Source organism: Orbicella franksi, chromosome 3 (genome assembly GCF_964199315.1).
Source record: "Orbicella franksi chromosome 3, jaOrbFran1.1, whole genome shotgun sequence".
Lineage (NCBI taxonomy): Eukaryota > Metazoa > Cnidaria > Anthozoa > Scleractinia > Merulinidae > Orbicella > Orbicella franksi.
In genome coordinates this window covers 32479713-32498185 of record NC_138147.1, presented here as the reverse complement: position 1 = coordinate 32498185, position 18473 = coordinate 32479713, and the positions used below count along the sequence as shown (strand labels likewise).

The 18473-nt window shown below is 38.3% G+C and overlaps 3 protein-coding genes and 1 pseudogene across 3 annotated transcripts; 3 read left to right on the top strand and 1 right to left on the bottom strand.

Moving 5' to 3' along the window:
- Nucleotides 1-17: 17 nt before the first annotated feature.
- LOC145482110 (pleckstrin homology domain-containing family M member 1-like) lies at nucleotides 18-10396 on the top strand. The gene is made up of 17 exons (XM_081460710.1): nucleotides 18-178; nucleotides 443-519; nucleotides 1173-1213; nucleotides 1370-1448; nucleotides 2051-2107; nucleotides 2251-2346; nucleotides 2541-2620; nucleotides 2841-2911; nucleotides 3437-3571; nucleotides 4094-4372; nucleotides 4827-5179; nucleotides 6670-6880; nucleotides 7439-7680; nucleotides 7844-7975; nucleotides 8341-8427; nucleotides 9084-9167; nucleotides 9742-10396. Exons 1-17 carry the CDS (start codon nucleotides 145-147, stop codon nucleotides 9874-9876), a joined length of 2193 nt encoding a protein of 730 aa, XP_081316836.1. The 5' UTR covers nucleotides 18-144; the 3' UTR covers nucleotides 9877-10396.
- A 94-nt stretch (nucleotides 10397-10490) lies between these two features.
- On the bottom strand, nucleotides 10491-13575 carry LOC145482111 (large ribosomal subunit protein uL29m-like). Its single transcript, XM_081460711.1, has 6 exons — nucleotides 13456-13575; nucleotides 13256-13365; nucleotides 12412-12472; nucleotides 11933-12029; nucleotides 11559-11603; nucleotides 10491-11058 (listed from the first exon to the last, which is right to left on the bottom strand). Exons 1-6 carry the CDS (start codon nucleotides 13524-13526, stop codon nucleotides 10891-10893), a joined length of 552 nt encoding a protein of 183 aa, XP_081316837.1. The 5' UTR covers nucleotides 13527-13575; the 3' UTR covers nucleotides 10491-10890.
- Nucleotides 13576-13902: 327 nt separating this feature from the next.
- LOC145480348 (uncharacterized) lies at nucleotides 13903-16175 on the top strand. Its single transcript, XM_081458637.1, has one exon. The coding sequence runs from the start codon at nucleotides 14807-14809 to the stop codon at nucleotides 15650-15652; it is 846 nt and encodes a 281-aa protein (XP_081314763.1). The 5' UTR covers nucleotides 13903-14806; the 3' UTR covers nucleotides 15653-16175.
- LOC145482532 (uncharacterized) lies at nucleotides 15768-18167 on the top strand (annotated as a pseudogene).
- Nucleotides 18168-18473: the final 306 nt, after the last annotated feature.

Below are 18473 nucleotides of genomic sequence, written 5' to 3'. Positions count from 1 at the left end.
TGAAAAGCGTGATTCGTGATTTGACACTCATTGGCTAGCTACCTTTTAATCTGTAACGAGACGCCTTTCTAAAATGCAAAAATGTGATGTTTCTTTTGGGAATATTGTCAACTTTAATTTATTCAAAGTTTTGAATAGGCAGCAATGTTTTCTGGATGGAAGAAAGGAGGGATCATAGGTAAGATAATTGTCATTATAGAATTTTTTTCATTGTTACTTATCGACTGCATGAGAATACACGAGAATATCTGGCTCTAGAAAATAAAACTTTGTTATTGCTGGGATTTTTGTAGCTACATGTATGTCATTTATGTTTGCGCCTCAGTTTTTAAAAAACGCACTTAAATTAATTAAAATGATAAGTTAAGCTTACATTTATTATTTCTAAGACCATTTATCTATGTGTTGTCTTTTTACTTTTTAAACTCTTTATTACTTTCAGAAACTGAGGATGACTTGATAAGAAATGCAGAAATTAAGAGAAGACTTATTAGTGAACTATCACTGGCAGTGAAAGAGGTATTTATGTTCAAGCTGACCGTGAACTCCAAACCATGCTGTACTGGAGGTACTTACCCAAGCTTAGGCATACAGAGACTGTAAATGCTTGCACAGTAGACAGTATTAGGAATTCATGTGATGACATCACTTCCATTTTGGTTGACATTAGCAGGGATTGGTTGCAAACCATGAATGGAACAGTTTTTAATCCAATAGGAACAGTGGATCATATGTTGAAAAAGTCTAATAACCAATCATTGGTTAACTGGATATTAGAGGAATTGTCTATAAATTGAAGCACCTCAGCTGTGACCCCACTTAATGGACAGACTGCTACCATTTTAAGATAAAACCACTACCTTGTGCTTATAAACATTTGTTTAGTTCAGAATTGAAGATATCAGCCTTCATATGTACCTGAATGCTTGTAGGATAAGCAACAAAGAAACTTATAAGAGCAGACAAAACTCACTGAAAATTTATTTTAAAAAAATGGTTTACATGTATAAAAACTTTCAAAAGTTATACTCTTTGTTTGCCACATCTCAGGCTCTGGTAATTATACACCACATTTCAATCTTTAAAAGAAATATAATATACTAAATGTGATCCCGGTGGGCAACGGTAATACTTAGTACAAAATAATTCAATAGCTAGTTTATTTTTGACAGCTTCAGAGAAAACACATTGGAGCAGACTTGGAAGTAGAAAGGTTGGTACTGAGATCACTTTAATTGTTAATAAAGTAATGTCTGTTTGGGATGGGCAAAGGTTATTTATACTGACTTAATCTTGGTTCAACAACTCCGTAAATAGTTCTAACTGAATCTATAAATTTCTTGCCAAATTTAAAACCCTCTGTTTACAGGAATGATGAGCATGCCTTGATGATCAGTACCTTATTGGAAGCCATTTTTCTTCATGGATTTCAGGAGCATGGTGTTAAGGTGATGACTTAATTAACAGTTTTCACTAGCCAATGCTCACTTCTCTCAAGTCAATTCTAAAGCACAGTTGATCAGATGGTCAAGCCAGGCAGGCAAATTCATCCCCTCAGATGATCATTTTGCTGGGTGCCTGGCCTTTAGACTCCTGATGGTCATGTGAAATGTTGCTTGTGGATGTTATGTTCTTAGACAAATAATTGGTTTACTCAAAAGAAGCTTCCTTGGAACTGTATTTGTATGAAAGGTTACTCTACATAATGTAGTAAGGGCAATGTCTGTCTGTCTGTAGTGTGTAGTGTGTACCTGTACAACATGAAAATAGCCTGCGAGCAGGCTCACTTGTTTGGGTAGGGTGGTGCGGAGCCGTGACTGTGAGTTGGCTTCACCGGTGAGAAGAACTTTTCCTTTTTCCATTCTTCTCGCCTGCTTTGCCGGCTCGTGGTTGCTGCACCACCCTATCCAGACAAGTGAGCCTGCTTGCAGGCTAACATGAAAATTAATGCTAGTTTACAAAATGTGCCTTGCATGTACATGCCACTTAAGGTTGGTTGCATTCCAATTATGGAATTATTTTTATCCTCTTTCTTTTTATTGGCTGGCAGCTGTCAAACTTTTACAATCTACTTGGGAAGATATCAACAGAAGCAATGCCTACTCATGTAAGTTTCATTCCAAGTGACAAACTATTAATAGTACTGCATCTCTGAAGCAATTATAATACTATACCATTTTTCTTAGACCCACAATTTAAGAAGGTTGGAGGCAGGATATAACTAGTAACATTGTTTTTTGTTAATTGTAGTCATTTTGGTCCCTGATATCAAAATTCACTCATAAGGACGTTTTGAATGAGTTGGAGCACCTTTCACAAATCCACACCAATGTAGGAAGATGTCGGGTGAGTCTTACTATGTTTGTGTATAAAATAATATGTGTAGCTGGCACCTTACTCCTTTTCCCTATCAAGGCCAGTTCACCAATCATCTCATTGTATCTATGTGCGGTCTGAGTGAGTACATCATAAGTGTGAGAGACATCTACAGTGTAGTTAGTTAATGCTAGTACCTGTTGATTGCTATTTATTATCTTCAGGCATGGGTTCGTCTTGCTTTGAATGATGGTTTAATGGAAAGTTACCTCGATGCACTTTTGATGGACAAGAATAAGCTGTTGTAAGTTTGGCTCTCTTAGCATTGTTAAGAGCCATGTTCTATCATAAACAACTCAGTGATATTAGTTACACATGTACAAGTACATTGTAAGCTTGCATTGAAGTTTAAAAATAAATAAATTCAATTTACCATGTTTTCTCCCTCCTTTCATGCAGGCAACATTTTGGCTTAGATTTTGCTAACATACACAGTGTAATTTAATAATACTTTGACTTTGCAGGGAGTCGTATAAAGGTTCATCATTTATGCTGGATGCAGAGCTACCATCAATAATGAAAACTTTCCTGCAAGGTAAGAAGAGATGGAGTAATATCTTCAGAAAATAAGTATTAATTTAATTTATTTCATGTGCCTTTTGTCCCTTGCCTGGCTTTGATCAAATTTAATATTTAATTTATAATAATTTATTTTGAGTCTGTAAAAAATGGTTTCATAAGTCTTGGATTACAAATAAATTTCTTGCAGGGAAGTATGGTTGGCTGGACTTGTGGGTTTTAAGCACCTCTGAGGAGGTAAAAATCAACCTGGGATTACAAATTTGCTGCTGTTGATAAATTTTAAGAAGCAAAGTGTCGGTGCTACAACTGTAAAGTACAACAAGTTCCCTTTGAAGGAAAGCTTATCTTTCAAAGGACATAATGCTATGTACAATTGAGTGACAACAATTGTATTTATTGCCAAAAATTTCAGTTTGTATCTACTCATAAGAAAAGACTATGTTAAACTTACTCAACTAAACAAAAGCTAATTTGTTGACAAAGAAATGCCAGATCATGAAATCATAAGAGAACTGAATGAACATTGTGTTATTCACAGGCCTTGGTGAATTCAAATTTGATTTTAACTACAACACGCCTGGTCTGAACAGTTGGTCTGGTGATACATTGGCTCTCTGTGGTATTTGGCAGCTACCAAAAGTGGCCCCTCGTTCACTTTCACCAGTCTATTCAGGTAATTTTTAACTTTATTTACCGTACTGAGGTTAACTGGGAGGTGAGAGGGGCAAAGGGGTGGTGTGTGGCAGCCCCATGGTTAATATACTTGGTTGACTCTGCGCGCATGGAGGCCAGTCAGTGTTTACTGTTTTCATGGTTTACTTCTGGGAAAGACAGTTTAATCTCACACTGCATCTCTGTTTTCTGCTCAAATATATGTGTACTGGTGAATTGTTTCTATCAGTAACTGCTCAAAATTACTGTAGTCACCTCTAATCCATAGACTACTGGCATCTTGCTAGGTGTTGGGGAGGGCCAGAGGGTAAACAGCAGTTAAAGCCTTCCATTTATTTGCATTATGCTACAAAGACATATATACAAGTCGTAATTTTAACCACTGACTCGGACTGAAGATCTTTGCTCTACATTGATTACAAAAGCTTGTTGATGATAAACATGTTTTCCAAGATGTAATGTGACTGTCACTTCACATGACTTGTGTGCTCTAAAAAGCTGCCTAATTATGGTTCCTTCCCAGGTATGCCTAGCCATGGATCTTCAACAGTTCCAGTTGTCATCCCAGCCTCCTCATCAGCAAGCCCCCCAGCAGCAGGTGTTAGGCCCATGCTTCATCAAACCTCTAGTTCCTTAGCTTCCGGTGAAGCAGAAGTGGCTGAACTTGCTGGATGGAGTATTGAGGACAGCACAGAATTGAAACGAAGAGCACTAGAACAGCAAACTGTGGCTAACAGAACGAAAGAGGAATCAGTTAGCAGAGATAGTTCACCCTCAACAGAAGAGGATGTAAATGAACAAGGTAAATAGCAGCTGCTACTGACATAGTTTTTCTGCTTCCTTAGAAAATTTCCAAATATGGGCTTTATTTTGATCTTATGGCATGGGTGTACAGTAGGTTATAATTATTATTGTACTAATCTTTTCTTGGCTTAAAACATTTATTTTACTGTAAACCTGTGTTAAGTTATAAACTGTATCTGAGTTTTTGTTTTATGAAGAAACTTATCTCCATGATTACTTACATATTATTACAGGTACTATACAATGAGAATAAAATTTTGAGTATTCTACAGAAAGTCCTGAATTTGTAACTACATGTACATTTTGAGGATGATGGAGGGGTCTGTACAACACATGCACATGTATTGATTTTGGAGTTTTTTGTTACAGTTACTGCACCTTGTTTAGGCAATTTATTATTTTGATTCAAAGAAAACATGATTCAGTATTTTACGTACTGAATGTATTTGTAGGCCACAAACAATCCTCACCAGCAGTACAACCCTCCTCTCAAGGCAATGAACGTGATACCATCAGTCCAACCCCTCTGATGGGTAGCAACAAACTTGGCATGGCCAGTGGCTGGTCCTCGGCATTTGAAACACAGGCTGCGGTAGAAACTGATGTTGGCAATGCTAATGAAGCAGATCATGTAGGGCCTCTGCCGTGTCCTCGGGAGCCACTCAGTCAAGTGACGCATGCAAAGTTACAAAATGTACCCAGCTTTGGGACTTTGTTAAAGGACTACACTGTTCAGGGACCTAACAGATTTGAGGCCCCTGTTTATGCAGAGGGTGCTGTACCTTTGCCACCTGCAGCACAGCAGGTAGAGAGTGATGTTAACTTTATTCTCATATATCCTGGAAAGATTAGTAAACAAGCATCCCTGATCACACTTATCATTTTAATTTGTCCCTCGGAAGAGATTGAAATGACAGACATTTGAGGCCAAAAATTTGTATCTTCAGTTATGCATGCAGTTACTAGTCCTGTGACATACTTGTAGCACTATAGAAAATTAACTGCATGTGTTCCTCTGATCGAGAGTTTGACAACAAATCGGGGAGTCTGACTACATTGTCATTAGTATCCACACAAAAGCCATGCAGAGCTACAATGTACATGCACGCATGTGTATTCTAATTGAAGATCAGGGTTGATGTGGGTTAGTTACAATTTAAATATTCTTCAGTTGATAAATTACTGAGAGTACAGGTCACGGTGTATTGAAAATTTATATGTCAAGATACCACAACTGAGGTTAACAGAGTCAGGGGTGGTGAATGATGGCTGCGAGACTTTGCAAGAAGATGAGATAAGCGATTTTCTTTGTGAGCCCGAGACATTCTGAAAGTGTTGAATTAAGGTAATTCCTCTGAAATAAAAGTGACAATAGATTTTTGTTCAAACTTTGTCCACTGAATGTTTTTCATATGATAACTTCAATTTTGAAATAAAAAAGGGGGGTGCCCATGCTCATTAAGGAGCAGTGAGGCATTGAAAATGCCCCATTTTGGCATTATTTAATGCTTATTATAAGAATGCATTCCCTGTAATTGTAACATCTTTGTGAGCCCAGACTCATGAAAACACACATTAAACTATAGTTAATACATTGTGTCAGACACAAATAAACAGTTTAAGTTTGATTCAGACAGAAAGCTAAATCCTTGATTAAAAATTGAACCGAATTTCTTGGCGTGGTTACCGACTACAAAATAGAAAAGACCACAGTGTGTCTGCTATTTTTCTTATTTATTCAATTTTCAGCAATAGAAATTAGATCAGTCTTTTCTCACGCAAAGCTTATGATTAGTTGATTACAATGACTGGAAAAAAGATTGGGGTGCCCGTGCTCGTTGGTGAGCTAGAGCCATTTTTCACTAACAGAGCTCAATATCAAGGCAAATCCGTCATGTTTTCAATGTGCGTGTGCACGAGCGTGCGCTAATGACGCCATAAATTATGCGCAGTAAGGATGCGCAATGTAAATGTGAGGAATGACCTTAAATGCAAGCTCAAGACATTCAGACATCCTTTATAAAAAAAGCCCAAACAAACAAACAAATCTTCACTTCAAGACTTTCTTAGCCTCACCAAAAATTGAAACTGCAAGACAGCTTTGGTGAAAAATTGAGACTGCAAGATGCACATAACCGTAAAAAACGAGATTGCGAAGCCCATGAAATTCAGTGAAAGTCTTGTGAGAACCACAGTTTTTGAAGGACAACTCACCACCCCTAGAATTCAGATAATTGAAAAAACTGGGAAAACTCATGTTCAGATATTGATGTTCTGCTGTATTTATATATTTAGATTCCACCAATAATGGAGCAGCATGAGATCCAGCCTGAGGTCCTCACAGATACATTAGCAGGTTTTGAAGTTCTCCCAAAGAGGGGCTCAGTTAGCTCTGCACATGGTGATGAACGTGCTGCCGAACTGATGTCAATTGTAACAGAAATAGCCACTGAAAAGGGGTTGGACAACCAAAACTACCAGTGTAAGGGATGTGGGAGAAATATAGGTTGGTGATTACAAATGTTATATTTTAGTACCTGAAAGGGGAGAGCTAAACCCCGTAGGGGGTGGGGTAGGGTAGGGTTGGGGGGGGGGGGGTCTGCACTCCGGTGTCAAAAAAGATGCAGGTTTTATGGATTAAAAAAGTGGTTTTGGTACCTCTCAGGGTGTTCAGCCTCAAAAGGTCCACAGCAGGAGCTTTTACAGTACCTTTTAGGGTATCGAGTTGAAAAAAATATGACAGGAGATAATGAGTTGTTTTTATTAGAATTGGTATCTCTCAGGGGTGAAAAAATTTCAAGCCATTGATAAGCACCCAGGGCTTTCCTTTTTCTATGGGATTCCCCCCAGGAGCTAAACGGAGTATAATTATTATTAATAATAATTATTATTATTAATAATAATTATTATTAATAATAATTATTATTATCTATCCTCGTAGGCCTGCAATGCATACAGAAAGCTTTATTATCTAGCTCTCTGCATGCATGGCAGGCTTATGATGATAGATAATAATTGTCTGTTGCTTTTTAGTTTTATTAGTAATACATTTTTTTCCTCATAGGAATGATCTATGGAGAATTCAAAGTTTGTACCTTTGACGCATGCTACTATTGTTTTGAATGTCATGAAAATGAAGAACATGTAATTCCTGGGCGAGTCATTCACAACTGGGACCTGAGGAAACACCAAGTTTCTAAACAGTGCAAGCTATTCCTGCTACACATTGAAGAGGAACCATTGTTTAATATTGACGAGACAAATCCCACTCTTTATAATGTAATCAAGGAGCTGCATGAAGTTAAGGTAACCGCCAAGTTTCTCTTAACTGTCACTCATATTTTGTTTTTAAAACTTTTCAGGGAAGATAAACTTGGTCATTCAAGTTCAGTCATGTCGCTTATTAATCATTAGTAAGAAACAATCAATTTTACCCAGCAGTGATATTTCCTGTCTGCTTTATTCCCAGGTCCTAAGGTCGCAGTTACAGCATCTAAAAGGCTTTCTATTCACGTGCAAAGATCCCATAGCAGAGGATGTTAGAAGGAGAATTTGGCCTCGAGAATATCTCTGGGATGATATTCACCAATATTCTTTGCTGGTCAGTTAGCATCTTTTTTAGTGGTTTCAATTCTGCAAATTCAAACTCTGTCAAATTTACAAACAATAGACCTTATGCATGATGACATCAGACAAGCACATTTCACCACCAAGATTCGTAAAATGCAAACTCCCAAAGCAGCAAAGATGAAAAGAATACCCTTGTGAAAACAACACAAACTTAGGTACCTGAGGTTTGAGAAAATTTCTCCCAAACAACGCTTAGTGGTGAATTTTGAGTGTGTGATGTAATCACACATAAGACCTATTGTGCAGTGGTTACTATATAATTAACAATCTTTGATGATCTTTGTCTAACATTGTATAAATATATTGATAATTTTTTTCCTTGTGTTATAACTTCAGGATTTGATTCAGGTACAGTCAGGACAGTTGGCTCACCATCTCAAGAAAATAATTGCACATTGTACAAAACATGTCTACAAGTGCAAAGTAAGCAAATTACATGACTGTACATACTTGTTACCTATGGACCCGGTCTGGGCTTAAACCCACTGGTCATACAATGTATACAAGGCCGAAGCACCTGCTAGTGATAATAGTAAGGCTATGTTCACTCTTGGTGCCTGAGCATGTGTGGCATTCAGACACTGGTTACTACCCAGTTACCAATTAGGGCCCTAAGTACACGGTCGTGACCTTGTACTTGGGCACTACCACTGTGCACAAATTCTGGTGTAAGTACTTGGAAAAAGGTGTGTTCACATTAGTACACAGTGAGAATTGTACTCCGGTAGCAAGTGTGAACATAGTCTAAGAATGCTAGTCTCGAGTCTACAAATCATCTATTCACAATAATGCGATCAATTCTCCTTCCTTTCCTTTCTCTTAATTTGTCACAACATTTCCCCCTTATCATTACTAACGAACCATTAGGGATGCTTAGCAAATACTGGGGGAGGGGGTGTGTGGAAAACTTGAGATGGACTAACATCCCATCTAGGGGGAGTAGTGTTGGTAGCAATACTGCTATGTTCCAAGTGAGCTCATGATACAGAAACCAACATAAGCTCCAGTGAGGCTGTCAGACCAGTATTTGAAAACTCTTCAATTTGTCATTTAAGCTTTTTTGTTTTGTTTTCTTGCAGCTCTGTTGTCAAAAGGGATTCTTCTGTGAAATTTGCAATAACCCTAAGATCATTTACCCATTTGAAGTTAAAAACACCACACAGGTAAGAATTGTTTGAATCATAGGATTGTGCAGAAGGCCTGTTGTTAAAAATGAGTGTGAGTGTTAGGGATGGACCATCACTTGTTTTGGAAAGGGGTTGGAAGGGGGGGGGGGTGGTGGTGGTGGTGGTGGTGGTGGACAATTTTGCAGAAAAATTCCTGCTCAGCCTAAATTGCTGAAAAACAAATTGTGTAAGGGGAGCCATGGGGCCAAAAATTCTATTGCACAAGCACAAGATTCATGCCCCAGAAAATTGCCCAACCCCCCTCAAAAAAATAATGGTCCATCCCTCACTAAATACAGTGGGTTTTCCTGTTAAATTCTAAAAGTAATTTAACAATACATAATTATTTGCTGAAGGCGATGTGGACATTGGTGAATATTTACTGAGATCGATTTTATTACTGGTAGTATAATTTTCAGAGGTGAAGATCAAAAATGGCAAAATAATGGACCCAAACTTGAAAAAACAGAATGATACAATATTATTTGTTTGCATACACCTATGCAGTCATAGTTTTAATAATTCATTGGTTGTGAATTAATTTATACATTTCTGCTTCTGAAAATTTCAGTGTGGGAAATGTAAGGCTGTATACCACAAGGCTTGCATTGCTGAAAGAAAATGTCCCAAGTGTATCAGAAGGAGAAAACAGCAATCTGCAAGGACAAAAACTGCATCTGTTCTGGAATTTGACTCTCCTTGGTAGCACAATAGCAAGTATAAGCTGGCTTTTTTGAACACAAATCTGTGCACTAGAATCGACTTGGATGCTGCAACCCTTGAAGTGTTCTGATTTTGGTTCATTGTACAGACTAAAGCACATTCAAGTGGTTACAAAAGCTGTGCTAAAATAAGTTGACAAACATCTTCCTTTGTACACTTTTTGCATTTTTTTGTTCCCTGAGGGAGTAACATCTGAGATTGGATCCAGATAATTTCCTACTGATGATGAAGCAAAACACCTCATAAAACCCATGGCTAATAGCATATACTGTAATTTCAGGTGGTACTGTAAAATGAAAAATATTTTCCACACATAACATGCACAACAAAGATACAATATGACTTATCTGGCTTTGTACAGTCTTACTCACTGTACCTGAACAGTTAAAAAAGAAAGATTTCATATAGTGTTTTAAAATTATAGAGGCATTGAAGTTTGTACATGTAGTTATTTTAATATAAAAGGAAAAGCATCTCTTGAATAAAGTTACCATCATGATGAAGTAATGCGTTGTCTACTAAACTAATTTTGTGTAATTTAAACTCGACATTATTTTACACAGCGTACATGTACATGTATACAATAGCAGTGGGCTTTTTTGGCCTGTCCAATTAACTTTTGTATATTGTAAAATTGTTTTCTTCAGAGATTACAGGCATTTGATCAATCCTGTGATAAATTGTTTGTTCTGCCATGTAATTCATAAGGCAGTTCTGACAGCTTTGAAGCATCATGTGTACATGGAGACACTTCGATGCATTGCTTTTGTGAAATCTCGATTAGTATGAGATTAAACCTGGGAACTTTAAAGGTCGTTATGACATCAACTGTGTTTCACAAGGACATGCCATGTCACTTAATTAACTCTTTCCCTTCTAGAGTCATGTTCCAAATGTTAAGTCTCTGGATGAAATGCTAGTCAGCCATTCCAATGATGATTTGCACTTCAGCACTCTCAGCCTGGAGGAAAGAGTTAAAAGCAGTAATCATATTGGTTTATTCTGCAGCTTCATTCCCCTGTTTCAGGATCAATGCCAAGAAACGATAATCTTTCTTCCTATCAGAAAATTCTGATTTTGCTTCATCAAAGGCTGTTACTGGTTTTTCCTCTGGAACTTCATCAAATGGCCATACTTCTTTTTCCAAGATTTTCAACACTCTTTCCTGAAAAAAAAAAGAAAAAAAAAAAAACTTCTCATCACTTTGCGTGTCATTCTTTGATTCTGAACCTAACTGCTTCAAACTTGGACAACAGTGTTAAATCATAGGGTAACCTGTGATCACACGTTTTTTTTTTTTGGGGGGGGGAGGGGTTTCCCCCCCCCCCAAAGAAAAAAGGCCACCTGATCCCAGGTTAACCATGGCATCTCACTCTCTCACTCTACTCTATGTAAAGCAATGCAAACATGTTGCAGATCAGTCACAACCTTTGCCCTAATCAATGTTTTTGGGAAGAATGAGTTATTAGAAATGTGTCTGATGTACAAAATGTTCACGGCAACAATGAAGGTGCGAGTAATACAATAATATCATTTTATTTTATGGCATTTGTTATGCATAGGGAGAAGTTCTGTGTTGAAATCAGCAGTCTGTCAAGTACACGGTAACTTTCAATTTCTCTAACAGTTTTCATTAAAAATGTACCTCATTCATGCACTGCTTACCCGTTCTCCGAGCACCTGTTTAATTGATGCCATTGACTTCTGCACCTGAATACAAAGTTAGATAAAAATGCAATGCCTTACCATATGAATAATCAGATAAAAACAAAAATTCCAAAGTTAATATTAAATTCCCAACAAAATATAAAACTGAACAAAATGGAAAAGTATGAATATGACAAATGACCATCCATCTGCTGGGGACAAAGTGAGAAATATTGTGCCCATGAAACAAGTTTTCTGATATCACGATGCTTCCCATGACATGATGAATGCTTACTTTTCAAATAAGCATTTCAAGAGAGCATTTTATGATATCACAATGCTTCCCATGACATGCTGAATGCTTACTTTTCATGAGAGCTATTGATTGTTACCTTATAACATCTTTGAGGTGAGGGCATGGGCACACCCTGTCTCTTCGCCTCATGCCGTAATGTGTTTAGCATGTTTCTTTCCTTTAAAAGCACATACCTAAAAGATAACATTTTGTACATAAACAAGACTGAAGCTTAATATAAATCATCACAAACAGCAGTTGACTCCAGATTGAGTGTTTGGTAAGGAATCCAGCCTTGCCCGATCCCTTGAATTATGTCCTTGAGAAAGGTTCTATCAAGTTACTGGTTGGGACATGGGTGGGGGTAGCAACACAGTGATGCTTCAATCTATTTTGTGTTTCTCTAATCTTTTGGCCTGTTTTGGATTTGAGCTGATATTTGAAAGACCCAGCATTGAAATTTATTTTCAATAAATAAAGTAGGATACATGTAACAGTGCCATTTTACAGCATTTTGATAACAGAGTCGATATCAAACCAGAAAAGGCCAGAGTTCTCAACTAAACAATGTCTTACCATAGTTTGTGAAGATCTTCATTGCTTTTGCCCCTCAGTTCATTTGCACGCCATTTTCTACCTACAAATAAAATATCATTTGATGAATTATCAGTGTAAAGTTACCACCAAAAGGGAATTCTTAGGGGATGAGGAGTACTAAGCTAAAATTATGTTGAAAAAAAAGTTTGAAGCTCGATTGGAATTTCAGTAAGGGGGGGGGGGTTCTAAACAGAAAACACGGCAAGGGGAGGGTGGTATAAATATTTTTCTGTAACATCAAATTACATGTACAGTATGTATGTGCGTGATTTTAGTTCAAGTAGTAATAGCAGAGCTCTGTCCCGAAGGGCCACCAAGCGGAGCCCCATACCCATATAGGAAAGAAAAGGAAAGAAACCCATGAATTGATTTTCTTGTGGTTTTCATGGCTAGCGGTATTGCTCGTGGCCGTGTACGCACAACAGCAACAGCGACAACAGTGATGACGGAGTCACACAAGATGGCGGCCATGCTCCAGCTAATAGGTTGTTCAGACCAGGTTATTTAGAAGCTGACCCAGAATTGAAATTAACTGAAGTATTAATTTTTATTGTTTACAAATGTTTTTCACTGCTTTTGTTTTGCGTAGTTTGAGATAATTCAAACTAAAAACAGAAGGCTGAACAATATACAGGAAACCTCACCGTAACGCGACAAAACTCAACACAAAATTCTCGCTTATCGATCCTGGATCAGCTTAATTGGGCCTCGAACAACCCGGCTTGGCTAAATCTATATATTATCATTTACTGTAACTTCTAGTTTGTCCCGTAAGACATGTCAATGAGGTGGCTACTAACACATTTCATAAGGAGAACAGTACCTGTTTTCACCGATTCTGGTGCCAGTTCTCCTTTCTCAATAACTCCTGGCGGAAAGAACTCTTCCATGCCACAAACTAATTGACTCGTCCTTAGGCAGCGAACACAAGACCTACGTGTATATGCGGAAATTCAGCAAGATTATGTTGATTTTACGGCTTAAAAACCAAGATGGATGTTTCAAATACTAGTATTCTTATACCTGACTTGTGATTCTGCTGAAATAAACGGTCGAAATGCGTAACATCGAAATTTGTGCAAAACGACCGCCATATTGATTTTTATGTGCTGAAGCTGTATCCGCTGACATATTGCTGGCGTCTCCGGCCCCAGATCGCTCTCTTGCTCGCAATGTTAGTTGGTCGCGCGCGTGAAAAATATATATACATATATCCAGACACCTTTTTTTAACATATTCACTGTCGAGGCGCAAGTTGAATCAATAAGTCCTAAACGTTTTGGTCTCCGTAGATGAGAATTGAGAAATCGCTGAATATAAGAACACTACTGTTTTCCCTCTCGACTGTAGGAAAAAAACAAAACAAAACAAAAACAAACGAAGGAAGAAAGAAAAAAATTCCAGAGTTTCATTCATGATTTCTTGAGATCTTAATTTCTCGGCGATGTAGCGAGACTTCTAGATAAGAGGCACAGGAATGGAGGAGATTTTAAGCCAAGAACGAATCTAATAGTCCATAGCGATACAACCCGACATGACCAACCACAGATTACCATAAGTAATTTAATTGCCACTTTCACATTCACAGCACTTGTTTATCATTCTAAAGCCTGTTTACTTTACACTGTGGCGTGCCTTCATAAAAGCCGATATATACCTAAATTTATTTCTGCCTTCGCTAATTTTCTGTCAAGTGATAATGATCGAAGAAAGAACTCACTTTCCACATTCTCTCAAGAGACTTCATTAGACTCGGCAAAACAGCATTGACGTAATGGTCGCGAGACAAACAACTTGGTGGGTGCTTTGTAAAGAATTCAAAAGAAAACGAAAGCTTTACTTTTTATTTGTCAGCCAGCGCTGTTTAGCGGATTAAAAGTTGGAAAGAGCATGCATTATTTAGTAACGACATTGACAATGAGTAAATTGCGTTCACAGTCGAAACTGAGAAAACATAAACAAAACCTCTGCTGTAATTAGATTTTATCTTGAAGCGTTAGGGAGAGAGATAGCCAAGCATACCAGGCAATGCGACTGTATGTTAATTTCCTTTCATCTTAGCACAAAAGGTGATACTTTACATCAGCATACTGCTTCTCTGTTACGTAAATTAGAAATCACTTCAGCTTTCAAAATACCTGGTGTACATTACGCTGTCGAGAGAGACTTTGAAGCTTTCAAAGGCATTGTATGAAATGCCAAGGTAGTGAAATAATCTAGTGAAATGTTTACACACTTCAGAAGTACCGTCTGTTGGCATTTGTAGGCTACAAACGAGACAGAAAAATCAACGAAGGGATTACAAGACTTTTCAGAGATATGAAATTGACTATCGGAGTTCACCGGAGCAGCTGATTTCAAGGACATTTGTGTTATGGAAGGAAAAAAAGATCAACAACTCGCCAAGAAGGTACGCTTTGATCTGAACGAAGAGGTTTTTCTTATTCCAAGCAAATGGGATCGCCTCAGCAAATGCAAGACTACCAATGCGAGAATTATTGACAGAATGGCGAGTAAAAGTCGAACCATCGTGGATCGTCGAATTGATATTAAGCGGGGTAAACAAAACAGAAACAGGAAAACGCAAGACGTCTTTGCCGCCGGCAAACCTTATTCAAATCCTGAACCAAATGGAAGGTTTTCCGAAAACAACCGGCCGAATTCTACGCCCGATATAAAGAGTAACAACGCCAGGAAGACTGTGCGGCATAAAGAAGGTAACGAAAACACTAACAGCGGAAACTCAACATCTCCGGTTGAAGGGAGACTAAAGCTGTATCACCGTCCCCCTCAAGAATTGCCAAAGCTGGACCTAGTGTTGCCTAAGGTACCTTACACGCCTGATCTTAAGAACGCGATCGAGAAAGCGCTTCAGAGGTCTCGAAGCAGGCCTACCCTGGACATTGGACCGTTGGCTACACAAGAAAAGAACCCAGAACTTTCAACCTCTCATCCCAAAGATAAAACTGAGAAAATGTTTCAAAGAAGGCTTTCGGACAGTTCTATTAGAATAGGGGATGAAAAACCGATGGAAAGAAAGCAAAACCAGATCGGGGAAGCCAGCTCTAAATTCAGCGATCTTTCCTCTAATATTAATGGTTGGAGCCCATTTTCAGCATGGAGCTCCAAAGACAGCACTAATTTGCGTTCAGATTCGACAGCACCTCTAACAAGAGGGAGATCTATGTCTTCCCTAATACCAAGTAGTATTCTATATTAACGTTAGTTAAAACGGCAGTTTACTGAACTAACATTGAGTGCTTCGAGCATTTTGTACATATTATGATGATAAAAGAGCATTTGTTCTCTTTGTTATGTACTCAGTCAGCCAGGACATGGCGGGTTTGTGAACCTCATGGAAATTGTCTTCATTGTTTATATTGCACGAAAAGTATTTCAAAATCATTTTGATGTAACAACAGTGCCAAGCAAAGTTACACGATAGTTTAAACAGAAAGAAAAGTTAAAAAAGTTTAGTGATCCATCTAAAGCGTTACCTGGCAAAGTTTGAGAAGCCAGCTCGCTATACAGCGATGTTAAGGTAAAAATAGAATAATAGTCGTTTAATTTTTCAAATTTTAGAAGAGCAGAGGTGTTTAATCACATGATTATAGTTATTTACTTTAAACCAAATTGTTGGCAACACACCGCCATCCTTACTATATAGCGATGGATATGGCAATCGTTGTCGTTGTTGTTTTTCTTGTTGTTGTTATCGAGCTCGAGGTCCTCATCATTATCATTATCACCATGGCATTTTTACACTTTTCAATGACTTAAATTTTTCTTCGATAAAAATGAGATGTGGCAAGAGAAGACTAACTTTATGTTGGTTTGTATAATCGTGAAATGAAATGTTTGTTCAAATCGAAGATTTATTTTGAAATTCACTAGTTTAAATAATAGATAATTTTCTTCTGATCTACAACGAAATAGTGGTTAATGTTGTCGATCATCATAAAAGATGAAAAATTGTAAGGAAAAATTTAATGCAAATGATCATGAAGTTGACTTTTTCTGAGTAAAACAAATGTCCCAAGGTGTAAAAGGAAACAATCTACAAATAAAGAACGAAAAAATCACTGTAATCGATCGTCGCTATAGTGTCTCTGCCCGAGGCGGCGTGGGTATGGAGACAAAGAACTGTCGATCTGAGCCCACGGTTTCATCACGACGTTGCTAAGTGACCTGAGACACTTGACGTCAGAAGATGACGTATCTTTTCCGGGATCAGTTCACGTGAGAAATTTCTGTCTTACTCTGCGCGCTTGTCTTTTAGTTGGGATAATGTAAAAGCAATTACGTCTACGTGGATTAACTTATGCTGGGCCACTCGTATTTTTCCTTGCGCGCTTAATTGGGTTGTTGCGCGCCGAATTGGGAAGAACAGAAACATTGACGTGAAGACGTTTTCCTGTCCTAGAATTACAAGATTAATTTTCACCTGGTTCCTATAGATGACACTGTCAGAGCACAGAGAATTTAAGATTTCGTGTAGTTCCTACTGCAACTGGAAATTTAGTAACAAGCAATTTTCCTCCACTCCCCGAAAAGCCAGGGGACTGGTGAAGAACAGACAACTATTAATCAGTCTGAGAAAATATCCAGGCGAATACTCCATCTTACGATCGTAATGTTAGGCAGATCAGCGAATATTTTAATTCATCGCCACATTTCCAGGAGAGGCAAGTGAATAAAAGCTCAATTACCAGCCGCTCTTCAGGAAAAGAACCCGCGCTCAGATCGCACTTGAAAGATAGTCTGAAATTTATAGGCCTATAGTAAATAGTAAAACCTAGAACGGAAATGAAAGGTTACTCGAGGGTCTTAATTAAAGGGTCTTAAATAGACGACTATACAATAGACGACTCCACGAAGCAAAATATTGACGCAGGTAAGGTTTTTGCTGCCGCCATTTCGCGAGGTACAGTTCGCAAGAATTACACGACAAATAAAATTACTCTTGGAGTAGACTATATCGGGAATGTGATGAGACTGGGTCCCACCGCCTTTCCAATCACACCACCGATTCCGTTCAATGAATTTCCGGCTAGAAATGCCAAGAGACCCTGCAAGAGTTTGGACCCAAAGCAGTTTGGCGTTTGGAGAAGCAAGCTGTAAAATTTTGCCAGGAAGCTGAGGAGTTGATTCGTCAGGTGTCAGAAAATAGCGTCCATATTCAATCGAAAATAACAGAACGGCCAGATACTTTTCTTCTTGGCGGAAATCATGGACCCGTTTCTTCCAAGGACTTCAAGAGCTTCGGAGAACCCTGGAACATGCCAGATGTTAAATCCCTCGGAAAACCGGTTAGTAAAGACGTATATAACACCAAACCGGTTACAAGATTTCCGTATCTGAACCACAAGACAAAACCACAAACCAACGTAGGATTGAGCTTACCCTCTTTCTCAGAACTTTCCTTACCCCAGCTCCTGTTGTCTGACGGGAACGGAACGCAGAGTCCAACTGCAAGGGCTGATGGGAAAGGAGAAACTACAGACAAAACTGCGAGTAAACTCGCGCGAGTAAAACGGGAAGAGGGCACCAATGGGAGACTTCTCTTCCATTACTCGTACGGATCAGCAAAGAAACTACCTTTGAATTAAGCTGAACAGCATTTGTCCGCGGTAGAGTTAAGGTCTTGGAAAAGGGCTAAATAAATGCTATAAATAGCATCAATTTAGTTAGCAGTCATTTTTCCTTAAAAAGTGACATTACATTTCGAAATACGAGTTTATACCATATATAACTACTTCAAATCCAATCAATTTTTTCGCCTAAGAATGTACCGTGAAAGGATAAGTTATGTTGCTAACTGAAACCCCTTGAATGATTAATAATCGTGTCTTAAGAACTTCACGAAATGTTTCACACGCAAGTCATTCAAGTCCAGTCAAAATTGGCATTAAGAGTGTCTCCTTAAAGAATACATTATGTTGCTGCATGTAATTAAGCTGCATCCTTGACGCGACTTCCCGGGCTGAGTCAAATCCGCACGTATATGTATTTATACACGGCTCGTGTTGACAAACCCCACA